General features: G+C 40.7%; 1 protein-coding gene across 7 annotated transcripts in view; it reads right to left on the bottom strand.

Moving 5' to 3' along the window:
* Atp9b (ATPase phospholipid transporting 9B (putative)) overlaps positions 1-17282 on the bottom strand; it is a 192133-nt gene that overhangs the window by 112631 nt on the left and 62220 nt on the right. For 6 of the 7 annotated variants that reach the window (XM_034517990.2, XM_034517991.2, XM_076912372.1 and 3 more), the window contains exons 8-10: positions 14740-14834; positions 2642-2722; positions 492-567 (exon numbers count right to left, since the gene is read on the bottom strand). In XM_034517990.2, the coding sequence (XP_034373881.1) occupies positions 492-567; positions 2642-2722; positions 14740-14834 (252 nt within the window). The remainder of the gene's footprint in view (positions 1-491; positions 568-2641; positions 2723-14739; positions 14835-17282) is intronic. The other variant, XM_076912370.1, reaches the window with a different exon arrangement.

Genomic DNA, 17282 nt, shown 5'->3' with positions numbered 1-17282 from the left:
TCCAATTTCCCTCAAAACCACTCAGAATCTTCTGTACTTCTGAAGTCCTTGCCACTTCTCTCTCTCTTGGCTTGTCTGTCTCCATTTAACCCTTTACTCTCCTACAGCTAGCACAGCCAGTCTCTTCTAGACAAAAAGTAGGTAAGAACCATCAAAAATTATTACTAGCCTCCTCGACCCTCCTGTGACATCCCTCACAATCTGAGAAAAGGACTCTGTTGTGTACCATGCAACAAATGTCAAACACAGAAAAACGGTCCTTGCTCCACCAGAGTGGCTGTAACACACTCTCATGCTTCTGGCCTTGCTTTGCCATGGGTGAACAGAAGCCCAGGCCTCCTCACAAACTCTCAAGACTCTCTCCTGGCTTCTCAATCAGCTATTGCTAAATCCTTCAGGGAAGCTGAGGAAACCTGCATTAGAGTGCCCAGACCACACTGACACCCTTTGTATGTGAGATTTGCTCCTGAAGGGAACTTCTTTCTCCTTACCTGATGCAACAACAGTGCTGGCCCACAGTGTGTTTTCTATGCTGAGACTCTCATGAATGGGAGGATCACTGTCTTCCTGTTCAGGGAGAAAAAAACAAAGCAAAACTGGAAAATTAGTCATGTTCTACTTACATTTCAGGTATCTACAGCATTAGAAAAGAACAGGTCTGTCTTCTCTACCCAACTGACAATAAATACAAATTTCAAAAAGGGTGAATATAAAACCTAAATTTATAATTTTATTTCTTCTTTCATACGCAATACAGTTCTTTCTGTTCAAAATAACTGTTGTGTGTCATTTCTTTGAACCAGATACATAGAGGGGATTTCATTCTCATGATGGGAACTGGAATCTATTCTCAGTTCACAAGGCACCCTCAACGCTCTATGAACTAGAGTCTCTCTCTCTTGGGTACTGGGATGGGGTTGACTTTCCCGAGTGCTACAGTGTTGCTTCAGAATGATCAATTTCCTTTCACTATGCTTCCTAGAGACACCATGCCTTTAAGTAGGAAACTTTTGCCTCAGTATTTCCCAAAGAGCCATCCCTGATAGTTTCCAAAAGTCCCTTGATGATTAAGGAGCTACACTCACCAAATCCACCCAGAGGACATGTAATCCTATCTGAAAAAAGTCCCTATTCAGGGAGCAAGGCATCTCTAACATCAGTGTCCCAAGATGACAAGCCACCACGCCCCAAAGCCCGGCAATGACTCTATTTTGAATTTTACACTACTTCAAGAGACAGAAACCTGAGTAATTATCAAACCAAGTAGCCTCTACCCACCTCTCATCGACAGTAAATCTAAACTGCTTAAACTCACAAAACACCACCACATCTAAGCTGAAGGTTCTCACACGGCTTCCTCCACTGGGACTGGCTCCATTACCACTCCAACACGTCTCCCCACAACTACACACTCACCCCTCAGGCTTCCAACAGCCCATTCTTACTCTCTGACCTTGAGGTCTGCAAAAACTGTCTAGTAGATATTCCCAACATTCAGGAAGCCATAAGCAATACAGACTAGAAAAGACAAAGAGAGATGAAAAAAAAAGAATGCAAATACTCTCTAAGATCTGTAATGAAGGTTCGATTAATTTTTATATTAAGTGACTCCTAAAGTGACAGTTTTTCTTATATGCTAAAATGTTTTTACAAGAATGTGAGTTTCTCATAATAATTTTGAAAAAGCACAGAAAGACCACAGAGCATCACGTGCGCATGCTTCTTCCCATGTTTTCATGTACACCTTAGTATGTAGCTCTGCAGCACACATAAAAATACGCAGCTACAACATGATATCCATCTCCTGTGGGTGCTGAATGCCTCATAGATGTTCTCAACGTGCACTCTCACACTTGTAGATTCAGTGTCAAATAATATTGCAGATAGTTTTATAAGTGACAATGATCTCTCTGTGATTGTACTCTAGGCTGAATTGTTTTCTGTTGTGGATGGACCTGGAGCTGTTTGTATTTTGAGGTAAATTCTGTTCTCCTGGGAGGGGCTGAGGACAAGGAGTGAGTCACTATTGAGGTGACTTGTGAACCATACCCTAATGAATAAAGGAGCCAATCACTGGGTGAGTAGGAGGGGCTTCCAGGTAGGATAGGGGAAGGGAGGAAGAGGAGAGAGAGATAGGGCTTTTGGATCTGGGATAGAAGAAGGGCAAGATGTAGCTGCGAGTGTCTCTCTGTTTAGTGATGGATCCACTAGGATTCGCCACCAGAGAAATTAGACTTAATATAGATACAACATTAGCATTCTAGTTGTTGCACCCACAGACTGAGTTACCATTGTTTCTGAACTAAGTTTGTGTGGTATTTTTTTTTCTTGAGACGACTCAATTCAAGAGAGAAAAGTACAGCGGCAAAGTGTGGGTTTTCCTGATGTGCACCACAAAGGCTGTAGGAGAATTGAAGCACCGGGCTGGTGTAGTAGGTCCCACCAAGGAACTTGGTGAGCTGGGTGGAGAGATTTTGGAGCTCTGGTGCCATGTGATCCACCGGTGCAGGTGCAGGCAGTAGCGCAGGAACCATGCCGTATTCATTTTAAATATTTCCCGCAACAGTTAAAAACAAAGGTCCATTACCTTCAAAGTCTACAAATAATGAAAATGTTTATATTAACTAACTATTTACCTTACCCTGGTAAATGTTCCTTCAAAACTATGAATATCCAATTGTGGCTTCTGAGCATAAACATAGGCACTGATAGAAAAAAGGTCCTGGAATATAGAAAATAAAAATGAGCATCAATCTGATAACTGAGCAAACATGGTCATACTAACTATCAACACATGAAGCCTCCATGTCACACAGCACCTCCTGATACAGGGAAATGAAGAACAAGCGGCAACAGTTCTCATTTCCACACGCACACGAGCATTTACAAGAGTGTGTTTCATTTACTACATCAGACATCAAATGACTGAATAATGACACAATAATGAGAGTGTCATTTGAAGTGTTTCATGATAATTTAAAAATCATTCTCAAGTTTTCAATAATGTAGGAAAGCCTCTGCTATTAGGTCAAGGGCAACATTTGTTCGCATTACTTAAAGGTCATTAAAATACATCCTTAATCATAACATGTGTTTCATTACAAATAAAATTGCCTCTTGTTCAATAAAACTAATTAAATGTAAATGGTATTGTTTACTGCTATATAGATCTTTTGAAATAAATCAGCAAGTCATGATTTATTGAAAATTGCTGGGGCCTCATGGTTGTTAATAAATTTGTTTGATCACAAAAGCCAGAAACATATTTCCCAAATGTCTACAGTGTCTGCAGAAACCACATCTGGGATTGCAGTACAGCAGTGCAACCTCAGTCACAGGACTCCCAAGCCTCATGCTCTGACCACATTAACAGCTCAGGGGATTTAAAAAAAAAAAAAAAAAAAAAAAAAGCGTAGCATAAACAGGTTCACCTACCCTTCCCCACACCACCAGGAGATAGAAGGGACATTACTGGCAATATGATACAATGGTTTTCCAAATCCATCACTCACAGACACAGGAGTTAAAACAAGTGACACCTATGCCATTGTTTTAGCTATGAAAGGATGACAAACTAAACTTCCTGTCCACAATAAGATCAGAACTTTCTTTGCTATGGAACAAAAAAAATGTGTTCAGCTTTATCACGGTCCATGCATAGAAAGTTCAGTTCTTTTCTAGGAAATATTCTTGTTAGTGTATGACTAAATAAAAAAATTAAAGTGACTTCATGAATTACACAATTGTTTCACTCAAATAACTATTCATACTTCCTATCAAACCATATTTGGCATAAAATTTGGAAGTAGCATTATACAAAAAGTGTACCTCTTTAAGTACAGCATTATATGAAACATATACCTTTAAAGACTTTTAAATATTAATTATCACATATATTTTCCATTAATAAAAATGAAGGGAACATCATCCTAATACTGAATATAATAAAGCATGACTTCCTAAGGTGATAAAAAGAGAAGTCAGTCAAAGTTAGACATAGAATAGTATACTAGTTTTTAAAACTATCTCACTAGCATGGAATTATACATATAATTAGAATAAACAACTGAGTGTTTTGGTTTACATATCCACGGATGCTTCCCATCACATGACCATATACAGCACTGCACTCCTACCCTGCTCCTCCACCTCCTAGCTCCCGTTTTCTCTGCTCAGCCTTCCTGCACCTCCACCTCATCCTCTACCTCAGCCTTCCTTCAGCTCTTCTCCCCTTCCCTGTACTCTCCTCTACCTCTACATTTCTCTAGCTCCATTCTCTACCTTCACCCACCTCTACCTCACAGGGCCTGGCAGCAATGGAGCTAACTAAAGACACACTTGTGTCTCTAGACCAGACTATCAACGTACTAAAACAATAAACATCAAAAGAAATGGGAACTTCCATAGGAATCTCATGCTGAAAGAAGGAAAGAGTGTTGGGCAGAGAGGATTTCACAGTTTTAACACCCTGTGGGACTGACCACCTAACAGGATGAGACCAACCACACCCAGTGGTTGTGCTGTGTCAACAGTGGGAGGTGGACTATACCTTCACAGGGATTGCTTAGACAAGTTGGTCCTTAGCCCTCTACTTAAACACGTGTCTCACTTCAGAATCCAAAAGATGGACCTGAGGGGTTCCTGGATAACCCTGTCTCTCTCCTCAGTGTGGTGCATTAAACAAATCTCCCTTTTCTGCTTTGCACTTTAACCTGGCTCTCTGAATTGGCTTATTATAAAGGACAGGTGGCAGGAGATGACTGGGGCCCAAGCTGTGAGCCCTCAGTTTGATAATCTTCTACTGCTAATTTACTCTTCCAGAATGCTTGAGCTGAGTCACCAGCAGCATCCTCTTGTTTAACTTTCCAATTTCTTTCAAATTCTGTATTTTCTTTTCTGTTACTCTTAGCAAAAATATCAATAAATTAACAATAGAGAGGATTCTCTGCTTTTTTTTCCTCTGCTAAGTTTTTTTTTTTTTTTTTTTCCATTTTTACATTCCTTTATTGTGTGCGTGCCAGGATACACATGCCATAGCACAACTGCAGGGGGTCAGAAAACTCTGGGAGGGACTCAGTTCTCTCTTCACTTTGAGGACCACAGGGGATTCACCCTAGGTCAAGAGATTTGGCAGCAATCACTCTTGCTAGCCTTCTCACTTGTCCAGATATATTCACTTTAACAAAGTATGAAAGACAATAAGAACATGGTTGTACTGCATTTAAGATAACAGCATAACCTTATTTTCCACCATAAAACAAAGTAAAAATGGAAAACACTGGAATAGAGGGCAAGCACGAAAAAGGAATGAAAGGACTGCCAGTCAAAGTGAGAGGTGGGAAAGGAGCTGATTGGCTGAGCTCACTCTGAAGCACACTGGTGGCTTCATCATCTGTGGGGCCCTGGACATTCAAGAACCAGTGTGGACTATTTCAGTAACTGCAGCATTATAATTGCTAGTGACCCTCTGACTTCACCTACTGACAGACACTTGAAGTGATTAAAATGACAAACAAGAGCTGTCAAGAAGAGGCATTAGAGCACACCAGGAAACCAAACCCCACCAAGAGAACAGGTTAGTGTTGGCCCCACACAACCCAATACATTTGTATACAGCAACAAAGCTACTGGTGAAAGGACAGACTGAAGGTCTTCTTTGAGGCTTGCACTGGGTCAAGGTCTAGGGAACAGACTCATCTGCCTGTGAATGGGGAAGACTGGAAACCATAGAACCAATTGAGAACCACCTTAAGTTTCTAGAAAAAAATAAGCTTGTTAAGAGAACAGTACTGGTGTAGGTGGCTAACATGGTTGTTTGATTTGATTTCTCACTCACTCAGAAATTCACCCGAAATGAATGCTGACTGACTAGAACATCTCTGATTAGAGTTTCCCAACTAATGTTGCAGATCCAACACCAAATGATCTTGAGTTACCTTTGTCCCACCCCCATCAGTCATTCACTGCTCACCTAACACTGACCTGTAAATATTTTGTGATCATTGGGTAAATCATCTATAAATGGATTATCAGACCACTAGCTTCCACAGCTCAAAGACTGAGATGTCATCTATATTGTAACAGTCATAGCCTCGTGTTTCTGCAACCCAACTACTACCTGATATTCCCATCAATGTATTAAACATGCCTTGATTTATGCCAAAAGAAAGAAAGAGAAAGGAAGAAAAGAAAAAAAGAAAAAGAAAAAAATTTTCATGAGGATTAGTAAGATGGCTCAGTGGGAAATGGCACTTTCTTAATGATCTCTCTCTCTCTCTCTCTCTCTCTCTCTCTCTCTCTCTCTCTTTGATCCCTGGAATCTACATGGTAGAGAGAGAACTAGTACCACGAAGTGTCCTCTGACCCCACACATGTGCACTGTGGCAAACACCTTCCTACACAAACACATGAAATGAATGTAAAAGGTTTTTAAAATTCATGAAACTCTTACCACAGTAGAACATAGAATTTACATAGTCTGTGTTAGCATTTCTTCTAGGCTCCACCCAACAGTTACCTAGCAACAGTAAGGTAAGAGCTTGGTTTGCTATAAAGAGACTGGCCTCCAGTTAGCTCTCTCTGCCCCCTCTGGAACCCCTCTCTCTCCTTCCCTTTCTGTCCTCTCCCCCCTCCCCCGCCCCCATCTCTCCATATGTTCCCTGCCCTTGCCTCTCTGTCTTTCTTTCTCCCCTCTTTTTCTCTGCCTCTACTCCCTTCTCAATCCCCCTTCTCATGCCCCAGAATAAACTTCATTTTATACTAGACCTGTTGTATAGCTGGTACCTCAGGGGGGTGGGGATGCCTCAGCATGGGTCTGCTAAAGCACTCCCTCTGGCCCATAAAATTGATCAGTCTGAATCTATGCTCCTAGGCCATGGTCACTCAATTTCAGATCCAGAAAATAACCTATCTTTTATTACCACTGCAGTTAGAGCTACGTTTTATACAGGCACCAGACGGAGTAGAGGCTTACTATGGAAGATAGAAATTGCTTCAAAATAATGTAGACTATAGAAATAGGAATAGTCTAGGCATGAAACAAAGAACAGTATCCACTTTAAAAAACAAAACCAAAAAAAAAAAAAAACCTTTAAGATACTGGTAGGCCATACAACAAACTACCAATAGCAATACTATATATACAAACATAAATATGTGCCGGGCAGTGGTGGCGCACGCATTTAATCCCAGCACTTGGGAGGCAAAGGCAGGCGGATTTCTGAGTTCAGGGCCAGCCTGGTCTACAGAGTGAGTTCCAGGACAGCCAGGGCTACACAGAGAAACCCTGTCTCAAAAAATAAAAACAAAAACAAACAAAGAAAAAAACCCCATATAAACATGTATGTAAAAGTCAAAACCATATATTCTCATTGGATGCTGTGAGTCCTGGGATCACCTGAGAGCAGGGCCTCCAGGTGCTAAGTAAGCATTTTAGGCACTCAACAGGGCTACAGCCCGGCCTCTCTCTACGTTTTACTGTTGGGAGCCGACTTTAGTAGAAAGCGGCTAGATCAACTTTGCAGCCATCTGGAACCATATACCCTGATGAAAGACTTGGTTGTCAAAAGCCTATAACAGCTGAAGCACACTCTGATAAATATATTGTTTATCCCACATAGCTTGTTTTGCTGTTTAGTGACCTCAGCTGTATGGTGCACGTGGTAAAGTGTTTTCACCTGTGTTCTCCTGCTTGTGTATATGAATACCTCAGAATTCCCTTCAATATAAGAGACTTGATAAAGAGGAGAGACTTGATCACACCCTGTCTTGTCTTCATTCTTCGTGTCTCCTGCCCCTGCAGCCCCACTCTCTCTCTTGACCAGAACACTTAGCACCAAAGTGTTGAGGCAGAGTGTGGGCCTCAGCATTTTACTTTTAGACAGCACTCATATTGCTAGCCCAGCTGGTCTTGAGTTTACTATATAGCTGGGGTGGGACATGAATTTGCAATTCTACTGCCTCAGTCTCCAAGTGGCTAAGATTACAGACTTCTATGCACAGCCTAACATACACCAGGCATGACAGTGCATGTCTGTAATCCTAGCCCTGGAGGCCTACGGGGAGAGTATTTCAAGTTTAAGGCTAGCCTAGGTCACACAGTAAAACTCTATCTCAAAAACAGACAATTGAGAAACATTTGTAAAATCTTACATTAAAAAACGACCCCAAACACACTATTACTTAAATGTCCTTCTGGGAAAACAGTAGACATGGCATACTCTCCTAAATGTGAGATGCCAAGGATAACCCATAAGGGAGATTCTTCTATTTTATCACTCACAGCATGTTCAATGGATACACTGCTATTAAAGTCAGGGGGAAAAATCACCCTGATCTATTTTCTGAAGGAATGGCCCCTAAGAAAGAAGTCAGAGGAGAGAAAAGAGAAGAAGCCTCTGACACAGACAGGCTACCTGACCTGGGCAAGTACAGTCTTCTTGCAGGCCCCTTCTAACAAGCCAAGCCTCAAGAAACAAAGGCCTGTTTTCAACTTAGATGTAATTAGGAGAAATATGTATCTTGTTTAGTGCACTAACTTCTTGTCAAAAATTAATGAACTTCTCTAAGCTGTGTTAAATGTTAAAAAAAAATTGACTAATATGAGACCTGCTTTCTCAGTGAAAAACAACTGTAAAAATGGATTAAATAGAGGAAGCAACCATAGAGGACAGACATACAGCTGTGTGCCCACTCCTTTCTCATGAAGCAGCAATTCACTAGACAGGAGAAGATACCAAGCAGGAGAGGCAGGGTTGTGACACAGAGACTGAGCTTAGGAAAACTGTGATAAGGGAGCCTGCAGTTGCTGGGGAGGAAGGGGGAAGCAAAGAACTGCACAAGTCTGAAGAGGACGCCACTGGAGTCTGTTAACTACAGTGACACTAAACACAAAAGGTAGAAACCAGCTGACCAGGCACTTGTTAACCCCCTAAACTGGCCCTCTTTAGAAACTGCAGAGCTCAGAAGAGGTCAGGTTTTGATAGAGGTACCTTCAAGCAAAGGAGGAGTTTAGTGGATCCCAGGAGTTTGTCTTAGCTTGGGATTAAACCATTATGACAACACAAAGGAGCCCATCCTAAAACATTTAAGAATAAACCTTAACAAGACTATGTTGTTCCACAAGTTTTTGAATGAAGAATGTAGATAAAAGGCAGTGAAGGGAAAAAATGTCTCAACATTGACTATAACTTTTATAACATCCAGCATTACAAATAAATAAATAAATAAATCCGACTAGATATGTGAAACAGTCAAGTGTGACCTATGACAAGGACTAAATTTTTCAAATAAAGACATACCCCAAAATGACAAAGATAATGAAATGACTAGCTTCAGAATTATCATGCACTGATGAAAGATCCAATCAGCTCTATATCTAGTAAAGAAATTCAATTCCTAATTAAATACTTTCCAGAAAGTTAAACTCTAGGACCAGGTAGTTTTAAAGGTGAATCTGTTCAAATATATAAAAAAAAAACAGTAACATTTATATAATGCCAACTATTTTAAAAATACAAGAGGCAAGAAGACTCTATAAAATATTTTATGAGCAGCCTATCCCTTATTATCAAATAAAAGACATTAAATAAATCAGTACAAATCAATATCCTTTGATATATGTGTGCATACACACATAGTCTCCCCTTACTCCCAGGCAAATACACAGAAGTCAAATGCTACAATATATGAAAAGGTATTCACCAGGAGAAAATGGGATTTATTCCATTTTAGGTGGGGGGTGGGGGAGGCACAACAACAAAGTCAGTATAAAGCCAGGCAATATTATGTATTAGTATGTTAATAAAAGAAACCACAAGATCATAGAAAGATACAGAAAAGCCTTAAAAAAAAAAAAAGAATACCCATTTATTACCCATTTATTAGGCCTCAAGCTATCCAACTATTTAGAAAGAAGCTAAAACTGAACTGTAGGAGGATTTATGGACTGAAGATAAAAGCAGCATTCCTCAGGAACTTGTGGAACAGGTTCCTAGCTGCGAAAAGAACCCATTTCCCTTTCCTCTGGCAGAAGGGACCCAGGACTGCCTGTTGTTGTGCTCAAGCTCCTGCTGGCCTCAGACTCCCTCAGTATCCCAAAGGAACTGGTCTAACCCCAGAGTCCATGGCCTTCTCACCTTCTCCCTGACCTTAAACTCACTCCAGCTCCTGGCTTCTCTTCTCATAGCTACTCATCCTTAGAATCTTAGAACCTGGCAGCTCTAACTAGTCTCTCTTATTCTCTCCTGCTATGCTCTAGTCTCTATCTCCTGCCATCTTGCCATTCCCACTGTTCTCCCCATCTCTCCTGCTTCCCTAACCCTGGCCATATCCAGTCTGTTTCTTTCTTTCTTTTTTTTTTTCTGTGCTCCTGACTCTGCTAGATGCCTCTGGTTTTACCCATACAAAGAGTGGTCTTGTCAGCAGTTTCTCAAGTCTCTGAGCAAAATACACTAGGAAAAACTTTCTCACCCTGATCAACAACATCCATGAATAACTGGATACTATAGCAGACTGTTACAGAATATTTGGTCATACTGTGAATCTGAGATTGTGTTATTTACTGAAAAGAATAGTTTCTAGTTGTGGTGTAGCCCAGTCTTAGTGCCCACCTTTAGGCCCTTTGGCTGGGATGCAGACACACCCTTAGTACACACCAAACAGTGAAGGTAAAATTAGTTTGGAGAAGGAAGCCTCCATTTCTGAAAGAGGTATCTAATTGAGTGCCAGACAAAGTGATGGATCAGAGAAAGATTTGACAGACTAGGATATGCCTAACCCTCATGAGAACACAGAGGAAAGGGAACCTACTTGAGGGAGCAATGCAGAAAGACAGAGAAGGCAGTTTTATCAAGAGTTTTACAGATACAGGATGAAGAAAAAACAAGCTAGACGGGTGAAGACAGAACAAGCCAGAAAATGAAGAGGAGCCAGAAAATTAGAACATACTGCCAAAGTTAGTATGAGTCCAAGCAGACCAATTTAGGATAGGCTTAGAGAGAGAAGCCAGATTGAATCAGTCAGCTTGGAGAGGAGTTTGAACCAGAACAGCTGTGTTAAACCAGTCAGCCAGAGATCAGAAAGAAACTAGGAAGGGTGAGCTTATTAAGCAGTAAGTCTCAGAGGCTGAAATCATTCTAGGCCGAGATGGGATCGTACAGAGGCTAGAAGCTTCCAGGACTAGACCTAGGTTAGCAGACAGAAGCAGTGAGCCTGGGAGATGACAAATCAGGAGAATAAAAGATACAGTAACACCAGACAGAAAGTAAAATGCACTTCTGGTCCTCAACTGCAGGATGAGGACGAAGTGTCACATTACATGTTTGGTTCTGAATAAGATGGGAAAAGGACACACATTCTGAGGTTAGAGATTTAATGTTGTTCCTTATAGCTGTTCTCTGGTTTTGGAAAAAGTGTCTCTAAGTTGAGTCCAAGGGCTCTGCCTGCCTCTGTCTTCCTGGCACAAAGATTTTTTACATGGGTGTCAAGGATCCAAAACAAGTTTAAACACCACGGGCTATTCATTACTCTCTATCCTGACAGTAAGGCCCGCCTACTGAACACACGCCTTATTTATGTCATCAAACATGGAGGAATTGAGCAAATGTCCAACTAGAAACTTCACTCCTACTGACATTCATGGGACTGCAAGATGTTCTGCATGCTACTGGAGGTAAAAATTAACCACCAGTGTCACCCATTTACAAACCCTATGACCTAGAACTGAGAGGACTTGAGTTAGCCAAAGCCAGGCTGACTCCATGACAGGTTGTGAAGGGCAGTTTGGAAGACTACTAAATACTAAGTTTCTATTCCCCAGAAATGAGAACCAAGATCCAGGAATCTGTGGTCAACCAACTATAGCCACAGGAAGACAATCTGAGGACACCTTGTCATCTGACCTGAAGTAAGAATAGGTAGCTAGAATGAATGTGACCCCCAGGGAGGTCTTCAGAGCCTAACCAATTGTAGAATCGTCAGACCCCTAGAGATAGAGCTAACCAGTCAAGGTAAAAGGGCACATACCCCTCCCTGGAATTCCCCTAACTGACAATAAAAGCTGGGTCTGAGAGACCACTAGGGGTCTCCATTCTCAAACAGGGAGACCCCTGCATGCAGGAAATTCAGCTTTTGCATACTAATTGAGTTTGGGATATCATTCTTTGGTGATTGTTAAACCCTAACAAAACAGCAACCTGACAGCAAGACACATGGTCCAATAGTGGCACATAAATGTAATGGGAGTAACCAAGCACACGTTCTACTGGATTTAGGCCTACTCTGTAAGCCCATACCTGACACTGTGAAAGTGGTCAAACACAGACTGGACAGGCCGTGGGAAAGCTGCTACTATTACTATGCCGAAGGAACATAGCAATAAAGACTCCCAATGACATATCGATATACGCAAAGATCAGTGGCTCACTAAATTCATATCAGCAAAGTTTCTTCTTGCAGAACACAGAGACTCACAACTGGACAATGTGCAGAGAATACGAAACTTTGAAGCATTCAATCTTAAATGAGATGTTTTCATCTCATAATAGAAAGGAAAAAACCAGTTTTCTTCAATGCAGTGTCACTGGGCAGGCTTCATAACACCAGGAAGCAGTTGGCAACCAAAATATACTGCATAGTTTATTTTGTTGTTGTTGTTTTGCTTTTTTCCCCTACAGAGGGTTGTTTGCTATCTGTAGGCTTTTAGTTTTGGTGGTTGTTTTATTATTATTATTATTACTATTATTATTATTATTCGTTTTTTGCTTAATTTTCATTTTTGGGTTTGTTTTTGTTTTGAGAGAGGAAGAGAGAGGAGGAACGTGCAGTTGGGAGGGTAGAGATGTTGGGAGCATCTACAAGGAGTTAAGAAAAGGGAAAATCCAAAATACATTGTATGGAAAAACTTAACATAAACTCTTGGGAATGGAGGATGACTATATGCTATATAAAAATAAAACAAGTAGTATTTCCATCTACCTAAGCAAAGGATCCATACTTCATTCCTCTGCTCTATCAGTTGAGCGGATACTGCACACACAAGCGTCACATACTTTTCAGTGACACACCAACAAGAAATGGTAAAGGCGAGGACTAAGTAAGAAACACGTATTTCTAGTACTCAAAAATAGAGGGCTAGTCGTTACATAATCAAGATTAAAACAATGAACTGTCATCCATATTCTCTATCCAGGCAAGGTCTTTTCATCTGTATTTTATGGTGGATCTTCTAAAAGAAAATTTCCACTGATTATCTGTGTTTGGCCAGAACTCTATGATGGCTTAAGATGATAAACATAAAATCGTTAAGATTGTTATTACCCATGATTCTATCTAAGACCTTGTTTAAAGGAGGAAGATGTCATTTACATGCCTTCTCTCAATGTTTACATTTTCCAACTAAGCTGAAAACGTAAGATTTCCCTTTTCCCTCTACAACAGATCAGCAGAAGCTGGCTGGTGAACTGTACAGGGTGACTCCAACTCAAGACCAGAAACTACATGTGTCTCACATGGGCCCAGGTCATTTTTCTGGTACCAGAGGTAAAAATGTGTTTTCCAGTTTTAACATACTGGGGTAAAAAAATCACAGAGGAGGAAGACATGCCAGTTACTACAGGACCATGTATCATATGGGAAGGAATAAGAAAACCAGGCCAAGGTCCAACTGGTCTGGCAAAGATACAAAGAAAATCTATACGGAACGAATCCTAATTTAGAAATGACCTTAAATATAGGCAATAGTAAAATAACCCAAGAAAGCAAAATTTGTCCAAGTCTCAGACATTGAACTTCCATAGTCCAATACACAGAGGAGAAAGCACCTGCCACCAAAGACATGATACACTAAGATTCTAAGCTATGTAGTAAGCAGCTGTTCTCCCCGCCAGAAGCCTTTCTCCTCATGACAATTTCAATCCTTCTCCTGGTCACAGAAGGGCAGCAAATTATGTAAGACGACAAATCTGCTTGTGTTCAGAATGGTGTTGTATATAAATAAAAATGAAAATATAAACATCACATAAACAACTATTATAACTGTAGGCTTTTCTTTTTTTTTTTTTTTTAGTAAAAAAGGCAGAGGGAAGAGAAGGGAGGGAGGGAAATCAGGTGTACTAGTAGAAGAGATTCTTGACATCTATGAAAGTTGCTTTAGAAATCATGGAACCCACAAACATCTATGACCTTGTTGTCTCTACTGTCTCCCTGCAGCTTTCCTGAGTAGGGATAGGGGACCCAATCAGCAACTGTTACAAGCGTGGAACGAAACTCTCTCCCCTTCCCTCAGCATAAGAAACATAGCAGCACTCACTTCCTCCACATCAAAGTCTTCTGTCCTCAGAAGGAAAAGCTGCAGGCACAAGACTTAGCTCAAGGGCTAGGCTCAGTCAAGGTTTGAGTTCTGTTCTCCCAGAACACTTTAACCTGCTACCAAGTGAGCAACAATTCCCAGCAACAAAATAAAGCTGTTTGTCCCAGCTCTATGGATTACTTAACTGAGACATTTTAAGACAGATTAAAAATATAGACAGCCTAAATGTCAGATCAGTAGGAACATTTAAAACTACCTAAAATAGTCGTGCACTAGAAAACCACATCATTTTTAATGACCTTGAAAAATAAGAAAATGACAAATTGCAGGCTTAATGTGTTCAAATGAGTCAGCTAATATCAATAGAAACTTCCTTATCACCCATTACTACTGCTAAAAAACAAGGAGTACAGTGTCCCCGTGGTGCTCACCCCTAGGGCTGGCAGCCGTTGTGTGCAGCTCACCGCCACCTTCAGCTTCCAGTCGGTCTCACCATCTAGCTGGTCCGTGCGGATAAAACATGAACCTTGGAGGTAGAGGAGAAAATGTCACCATCTGTTACTGCGCTGAAGGAAGTTTCTCCTGAGATTTAAGTATTTTCAAAGCAGATTTAGGCACATTGGGACCTGGAAAATGATTCATCCAAACAGTGCCAAGGACAAACAGCTTTAAAAAGCCTTCATTTTTAAATGACATAATTTGGCTCGGAGACTAAATCTGTAAAAAAGATAGTCACTAATCTGTTTTTTAATCACTTATATCCTGTTTGGTGTCCTTGCTTTTGTTGTAGTTGAAACTGTGATGACAGTATCTCTGTGTGTTTGGATGATGCTATGGCTCAAAACCAGGGCCTTGAGCATGCTAGACAAGTGTCCTACCACTGAGCTACAACCCCAGCCCATGGCTATTAAGGTTTAATATCAACTACTGAAAGCTATCTAGATCATTTCTACTTTTGATGATGACAAGATAGTAAGATACATACAAGAATATCTCAGAGTCTGACATTACCTTGCTAATAAAATGTTAATTGACCATCATAAAATGTTCAGTAATATAAGCACAGCTAAAATGCTAATACCCAGGTAAGTGCTATTACATAATAATAAACCCATCAAATTTCAGAAGGGTACAAATCTGAATCACAGCAATCTAATTACCCCAGACCATACTCCTCATCCCTCTTCTGAGAACTGATCCTAGAGATAACAGCAGACACAAATGCACTAAATGACACACACAGAGAACTACTCATTGCATCAGTTTATAATAACGAAAGGTTGGTACCAGGACTAGAGAGATAGCTAAATAAAACAGCAGAGGCAGCAATTTTAAATGCAAAAAGGAGCAGAGACCTCAACATTATGAAAAGATACCTAGGAGATATTGTCAAATGGAGAAAATGGGGGTACAAACACACTGAGGAAGGGAGAAGAGGGAAATGAAGAGAGGGAGAGAGAAACCCATGTCTGAGGCATGGTGGCACATACTTGCAATGTCAGCAATTGGGAGGCAGAGGCAAGAGCATCTGGAATTCAAGAACTTCCTCCACTACACAGAGAGTCTGAGCTAAAGATGAAGTTTAAAAATAGGAGAGGGCAATGCATTTGCAATCAGCATTTTAAAGTGTGGTATTCTTGCAGCAGCAACTGCTTGCTTGAAAGGGAGCTGATGAACACTGACATGAAGGGGTAGAGAGTAAACTAGAGGAGAGGAAAAGGAAGTATACATGTGTGTTCTCATGTCTGCGGTTAGAGAACTACAAATAGGCACATTTGCAAACTTTTAGACCTGCTTCTGTGTGCATGTATCTTTTATATGTATGCAATGCAGTCCCATGCATCCATAGATATCTGTGTTCATACATGTGTTTCTGTGCTCTACAAGCACACCTATGTATATAAATCTATGCATATGCACTGTTACACACATGTACAAGCATAGATGCATAAAATGCACCTATAAAGGGAAGAAGGGAACAGAGGAAGGAACTAGAACCTTCCTGCTCAGACCTTATAGTGTTCATTTGAAAATCATGCATTCTTTCCATAATTTAAATACAAACTACAACAAGCTTGTAATAAAGCAATTCTTAAACAATGAAAGGAAGGAAGTACATAAAACATGAACAACATAACAAATTCAAAGACAGAGATATAGCCTATGGCACTGCACTTGCCAAGTATGTGCAAAGGCCTTTTGGCCTTCCATTCAATCCCCAATACCGCAGAAAGCAAAGTAAAGTGAAAACAAATAATCACCAAAGTTATAGCTTAATCACAGAGAATTCTTTCAAGTTACTTTTAGACTTTAATTATAAAATAGTTACAAAAACCACAAACCTTATTATACTCTATGAATTAATCATAAAATGACAAACTATAAACAACTCCCAAGTCCCATAGAAACCCTCGATCTGCTTCCACCACACAGTGCCCTTCCCTCCCTTCTTAAAGAATACTAGACACCTCCACCTCCCAGATGCCTACTCTCAGCATGTTCTCAAAGTCATTATTAATTTTCAGGCTCCTTCTACCCCCTCTCTTCTAAACTATCTGCCAGAAGGCCTGGGTCTCTACTTTGCTAATGTCATTCACCAGATCCTGACCCCACCTCACACTGTAACTGCTCAGCCTTTTGTCCAGAGGCACCAAGATAGCTGCTGCTCTGCCCTGAGGCTGCAGCCACTCACTTGGTCAATACCCAGTACAGCAGCAACAGAGGATACAGACAATGAGGTCTACATTTTCTGCTCACTTGCAGTTGCAATAAAACCCAATTAGAGACTTCGGTCCTTAGGATTCAACTGACCTTGAAGTAGCTCCCTAAGAAAGGGTGGCTTGTGCTTTACTTACAATGTTTTAAGTCAAGAAACTTGAGTATGGGGGACAGGGGGAAGAGCTACTGTACTGGCAGGTTTCAGCAGAATGGCATCATTATTTCTATAAAATCTCAAAGTATTCTACATTTGACT

This window comes from Arvicanthis niloticus, chromosome 14, assembly GCF_011762505.2.
Source record: "Arvicanthis niloticus isolate mArvNil1 chromosome 14, mArvNil1.pat.X, whole genome shotgun sequence".
NCBI lineage: Eukaryota > Metazoa > Chordata > Mammalia > Rodentia > Muridae > Arvicanthis > Arvicanthis niloticus.
This window is presented reverse-complemented; position numbering and strand designations above follow the sequence as displayed.